This window comes from Physeter macrocephalus, chromosome 14 (assembly GCF_002837175.3).
Source record: "Physeter macrocephalus isolate SW-GA chromosome 14, ASM283717v5, whole genome shotgun sequence".
In the NCBI taxonomy this organism is placed as follows: domain Eukaryota; kingdom Metazoa; phylum Chordata; class Mammalia; order Artiodactyla; family Physeteridae; genus Physeter; species Physeter macrocephalus.
The window spans coordinates 91,503,162-91,509,161 of NC_041227.1; the positions used below are offsets into that span (position 1 = coordinate 91,503,162).

The window sequence follows — 6,000 nt, forward strand, 5'->3', positions numbered from 1 at the left end:
TAGGGCACAGCAGCCTGTCCCCTCCTGGCATCCCCCCAGGCCACTGCGCAGCTCCTCCCTGGCCCCTGGGACAGCCTCTTCTTGACTCCATCCTTCCTGTGTCGCCAGAAGGCATTTCCTAATTGCACTCCCCATGCCCTCAGCCTGGCATTCCAGACCCTTCCTGGTCTGCTCCTGGCCTCTGTGCCCGCCCCACACCAGATGCGCCGGGCTCCTTGCCGTTCCCGGAATTCACCCTCAACCAGCTCCCCTCCGTGCTCTTGCCATTTCTTCTGCTTGGGATGCTCTTCCTTGCTCTGCCCAGGGAAAGGGAGCTTCAGCAGGGCCCACCCAGCAGCCTCCCCGTCTGGGAGTCAGGGTGGAGGCTGCCAGTGCGTCTGGGAAGCCGGGGGCCTGCGTTCCTCACGCTGATGTGTCTTCCCCAGATCCTGGTTAAGTCCATGCTGAGAAAGCGTTCCTTTGGGAACCCGTTTGAGCCCCAGGCGCGGAGAGAAGAGCGATCCATGTCTGCCCCGGGAAGCTTATCGTCGTAAGTACTGGTGGGCTGAGGCCTGCAGGCTGCTCCCTGCGGTGGGGTGAGGGCTGCGGCCCCTCCCCTCACTCTCAGCGTCACCAGGCTGTGCAGGCTGAGCCCGGAGCCTGGAGACTCGGCCAGGCCTCAGCGCAGGGTCCTGTCTGCACCTCTGTTCTCAGCCCACGGCAGCCTAGTCGAGGTTTGCAGGCAGAACTCTTTGTAGAGGTTGGTTTGCGTGTGGAGGGAGGGACGCTTCTGCTGACTCTTCCTGGTCTGGGGGTGGGGTGGGTCAGCTGCCTTCCTGAGTGGCCTGTGCTACACATCCGGCCATCGCCAAGGCCATGCACCCAGTCAGCACTTCGTAAATGCTTGTTCAGCGAGTAAGGACAGGCGGGCTGGTGACGACGATGAGGGGCCAGGGCAGAGGAGCCCCCAGTGCTGCCGGCTCCCGCCTGAGAGCCCGGCAGGTACATTCGCCACCTCCTGGGGGAGGGCAGAAAAGCAGTTCCCCAGACCTCCGTGAGCCTTGCCCTCAGCGTTTCCACCTTCTCCCGCTGAAATGAAAGCTTGGGATGCTGACAAGGCCTGCTGGAGTTTGCGCACAGACCTGCAGAGAGAAAACAGTAGGGGGGTCCTGGACCAGAACGTGGTCCTGGGACTTGGGTCGCCTTCCTCTAGCCTGCGAAGGGAGCTGCGGGACAGAGGGGCTGTGCCAGCCAGCCCGCTCTGCGGAGGAGATGTGCTCCCCCGGGGAGGTGAGCGGCGGCCACCGTCCGGGTACGTCGGCCTCTGGGGAAGGAGCAGTTTCACTTGTGCCGTCCAGGGGCCCAGATGTGGGTTTCGTCTGTGTGAGACCACCCTCTTCCGACGTAAGGGGTCCCATCATAGTGGACAAGCTGGTGTCTGCTACCTGCCAGAGGTTGCTTGCACCCAGGGAGGTCCGTGTACCAGCCTCTTGCCCTCCTCTTGACAGACTCCCTGGCCTAAGTGGGGTGAGCTCTGGGGCCTGGGAGAGGCCTCGACTGTCCGAAGCTTACTTCCTGTTCCCTGTCTCTTCTGTGAGGTGGCCAGGCCTAGGGAAGGGGTTCCCTGGGCTCTTATAGATCTGCAGGCTGCGATGCTGGAATTGGGCATGGTGTAGGGGACCACATATTCTGCGTCCAAATGGAGCCACCCTTGAGAGTGAAAGAGGAAGCTATTACTAACTATGCCGGGGACAACAGGCAGAACTAGGGCCATGAGGCGCAAACCTGGACGTCTGGTCTCCAGCTCAGTGTCTGTGACTAGACGCCCCCTAGTGGTGGTTCAGGCCAGTCACAGGCCAGGGACGCATCCGCGCAGGACACAGGGCTGAGCATCTAGAGTACAGCTGAACAAGGCAAACGTTGTCCTTCATGGACACGTTCATGGGGAGACAGGTCAGTTCCTTCATCTGGACTGTGAAGGGATTGGGCTTAATACTTCCCAGCTATAGCATTCTATAGTTCTGCGACTCAAGTTTAATTTTGAAAAGCAGGTTTTACCTCATCAGAGTCCCAACACTTGTCCTTGATTGTCTCTGTTTTTTATGCGTCGGGATAATTGTTGAAACTCTGCAGTAGATTTAAGTGGGATTTAAGTGGGATCCTTTTTAAAGGTGTCAAAATCCACTCATTGATCATGTTTAAAAGAAAAAGGTCTTAGGGGGAAAAAAGCAGATACAGGAATCTACTGAATACGTGACAGAATCCTGAGACTGATAGGTAGAATCTGTCCTGTGAACAAAGAAAAGAAAATGCAAAACCAAAGCCCTTCGACCCAGGACCATGGGGGCTGATCTAGGCCAACCTAGAAGGCCTGTGACCTGGCTGGTCCTCGAGGATGCAGGGAAGTCAGCTCAGGAAGGTCAGATCTGGAGAGGCTCCGGAAGCCAGGCTGGGAAATCTAGACTTCGTCTCCAGGCGGTACGGAGCCATGGAGGGTTGTGGGCTGAGACTAGGGGTGAGGAAACCAGCAAGGGACCACAATGCGGGAGGGTGAGGCTGAGATGAGCTTAGAAAGTAGGTGAGGGGGGATTTGAGAGATGTGGATGTAAATGCCTGTGAGTGTGTGTGACGGTCCTCGTGTATGCATGTTCTGACCCCTGAGGTCCCTCTGCCTCTGGTGTCCCCTGAACAGGAAGGATGGGTGTGGTGAAGGAGGCAAAAGCCCGGAGCTCCCCGGCGTCCAAGAAGATGAGGCTGCGTCCTGAGCCCCTGCATGCGCCCAGGGCCGCCCGGCAGCACACTCATCCTGCGCCTCCAAAGGCCCACTGCCCTCATGCCAACAGCCGCCCCTGAGGGCGGGGGCTGGGGACTGCGGCCCCTCTCCCGGCCCTCCTCCCCCGTCGTGCTGCATGACCTCCGCAAGTGCGTGTCCAGGGACAGGATCGGAAGGCGTGTCACCTGGGGTTTGGGGGGTAGGGCTCCCACAAAGCCTTTTGTTTCGTCCTGGCTCTCCCTGGCGGGACCCATTCTTTGGAGAAGCTGGGTGCCCGTGGTGCCTTAGAAACCTCACCAGCTGGTTGGCAAGGCCCAGGGGCAGGAGGCAGGAAACCAAGATGGCAGGTGGAAGCCTCGTTCGCTACCACTGCGGAGGCCGGGCGGGCGTGGCTCAGCTGCCACCTGCACAAGGAGGGGTGTACCCTGCCCTCCTCAGGGAGGCGCTGCCAGAGCTCTTGTCTACTGAGAACACTGACGTGGAGGCTCTGGGCCCTTGGTGGGTATTCCTGGGCCTCACTGGGGCGGGGGCCAGTATTGGAGAATCCAGATTCCTTTTTCGTTATCTTTTTTTTGGTAACTTGGTGGGGGAGGCAGGTGCAAAGCTCTGCCTGGGAACAAGTATCAAGCTTTCCTCCAGCGTTGGGTGCTTCCCAGCACGCCCACCATCACTTGGCAGCCAAGTGGATTGGACTGACCTTCCCGGATTGTGTTTTACACTCTGGAGGATGGGCTGAGTGAGGCTTTGAGCAGAGGCCCGAACCAGGAGAACCACCCTTCCCTGCCCGCCTCCCTCCCTCCCCCCGTGGCTCCCCGGAGCCGTGGCTGCCAGAGATACCAGGGCTGACATCCACCGAGGGCCCTGGACTCACAGGGCTGTGACCTTGCAGATGCTGAAGTAATCGAAACCCAGTCTTCGATCCAGCACCGGCCTCCCCATCTGGTCCTGGAAGCTGCCCTCGCGTGCCAATGATGAAGGACCAACTGCCCAGGTTGGAGGCCTCGCTAGAGCCAGAACCCCGGTGGGGTGTGCACGCTGGCAGGTGGCTACGGAGAGGTGGGCCTTTTGTCACTGGCTCACCCCAGGGCGCTTGCCATCCCTCCTGCTCAGAGCTGGAGCCGACTTCTCTCTGGGATCAGTGCCTGGCTGGCTGGCTTGGCCTTGACTGACCAAGTGCTGAAGAGACTGACCCCCAGAGGAAAATAAAGCAGGACTCAAATACCTGCCCTGAACACATGGGCCAGACAAGGGATTTCAGTCACCCTCACGGGGTTCCTGTCGCAGGAGCACTCTGTTCGGAAGGGGAGGAGGTGGGGCTGGAGGAAGGCCGCGTCCCGCGTGTGTCTGTGCCTGTGGGTGTACGTCGCCTCTCCATGCACGCACGCCCGTGCGTGCCCATCTGCTGCACACAGCATGTCTTGCACCAGCACGTGCATCTGTAATATAGCGTCTATGTGTATTTAAGGCTCTGAGCAGAACGCGGCCAGTTGTCACTGGGTCCACATTTCTCCCTGCTCCTCATTGTAACCCAGGGCTTAAACAATAATTCGGTACTGTTCTTAAGAACACTTTTATAGAGTTCGTGGGAGGCCATTCACGGATCAGCACGTTTTCCCTGAGCATCTCTGCGCTGGGGCCTTGGAGGGTAGGGGTTTCAGGGACACGCTGCCCCCTCGCAGAGCTCAAAGTTGGGCCCGGCTTCATCGCCCATGCTCACCCCATCACCGAGGGTTTGGGTTGGCATCATCGTTTCTGAATGTAGCACAAGGGATGGACAAACTCCGTAAGAGTGTTTTAAAAATTAACTTCCTAGGAAGTGAGTTAAAAATAATAAAAGCCCTTTCTTGAGTTGAAACCAAACAAACCCCCCAAACTTGGTAGGTACATTTTCTGCATCTGGATGTGTTCTTTCTCACCAGCTGGCTTTGCTAACTTTTCTTCGGGGGTCTGAGTAGGACAATAATGGGAGGAGCTCTGGGGGTGGGGGAGGGAGGGAGGGAGGGTTGATTTGGAGGGTGAGGGGCTACAGTCCGGGATGTGGCTCAGTCTCCTGGATAGGTCCTGTGGCCCCTCCTTGGGAAGAACAGGGTGTTTGGGAGCCAGTGGGTGGCCCATCAGGGCATCCTGCCTGTTTTGCAGGGGCCCAGGGAGGCCAAGGTCTGGTCCTCGGGAGCCAGTGCTACTCTGCCTGGGGCAGAAGTCCCAAGTGAAGCCTCACAGGAGACCCTGTGATACGGGCCGGTGTCCTCCCAGTGCCCCCTTAGCCTTGGGCACTGGTACCAACTGTTTGGAGCCGGCAGCTCCCTGCTCGTAGGAGGCCTCTCCGTGGCCGTGATGAGAAAAGTCATCTTTGAAGTCAGATAGCCTTCATGTTGGATCCAAGCTTTGCCGTCTAATAGCTGTGTGCCCTTTGCAAGTTGTCAGAGGCGTCTCAGCTTCCTTATTGGCACAAGGCAGACAATATCAGCACCTCCTCGTGGGGTTCGTGTGAGGTTAAATGAGGTATTTGTGCCAAGCATATGACATAGTGCTTGGTACATAGTAAGTACTCAGCAAGTGAGACCCTTAAAAAACAGCCCAGAGAACTTCCTGCCTCTGGGGCTGCCTGCAGCCAGCCTTAGAGACCGGAAGCTCAACACGTCCTGCATGGCTGGCATTTGCTCATCTGCAGAGCTCCTCACCAGGTGCTACTGGAGAGCAACCAGAAGGAGATCAAGCGAGAGGCTGCCCATCATGGTGATCAGCTTTTCTATCTGAGAAATGGAGACCAAAGCTACTCCTGCCTGTTGCCTGGTCATCCTGCAAAGGTCCCATGAGGGCTACACCAAGCCCTCTGCAGGAGGGGGTCCTGGGAGCCAGGCAGAAGTTCCCCAAATGCCACTCCCTCCCGACCCTCGCTGTCCCTCAATTTTGGACCCACCACCCCTCACTTCCTTACTGCTCGGTCCTCGGTGCTCCAGTCCATCCTCTTACAAGCTGCCAGAGTGGCCTCTGGGCACCCACCTGACCACGCCCACCCCTCTCGGTGCTCAGCCTGGGGTTTGAGGCCATTGCCATTAGCCTCACAGGCCTCCCTGGACGCTCTCCTGACCCATGCCCCGCCCACCTTCCCTCCAGCCACTCCTTGCTCCCCACGGCTCTTCAGACTCACCCACGCCTCCCGGACTCGGCTATCCCCCATCCCCGCCTCTGTTCGTCAGTGCCGGCCCCACCCTCCAAGGCCTATTCTGCAGCTGCGTTGGTCACCA

At 58.5% G+C, this 6,000-nt stretch overlaps 1 protein-coding gene across 24 annotated transcripts in view; it reads left to right on the forward strand.

Annotated features, from left to right (window-relative positions):
* Positions 1–6,000, forward strand: part of CAMKK1 (calcium/calmodulin dependent protein kinase kinase 1) — a 49,165-nt gene that overhangs the window by 23,780 nt on the left and 19,385 nt on the right. For 13 of the 24 annotated variants that reach the window (XR_008619125.1, XR_008619129.1, XR_008619134.1 and 10 more), the window contains 2 exons: positions 426–529; positions 5,870–6,000. The exon at positions 5,870–6,000 is cut by the window's right edge. Coding sequence is in view for 3 of the 24 variants with exons in the window: in XM_028498155.2 (XP_028353956.1) it covers positions 426–529; positions 5,870–6,000 (235 nt within the window). In the remaining 21 variants the exon portion in view is untranslated. Of the gene's footprint in view, positions 1–425; positions 531–2,671; positions 2,902–3,641; positions 4,726–5,869 lie in introns of those variants that run through there. The other 11 variants (XR_008619130.1, XR_008619133.1, XR_008619121.1 and 8 more) reach the window with 7 other exon arrangements.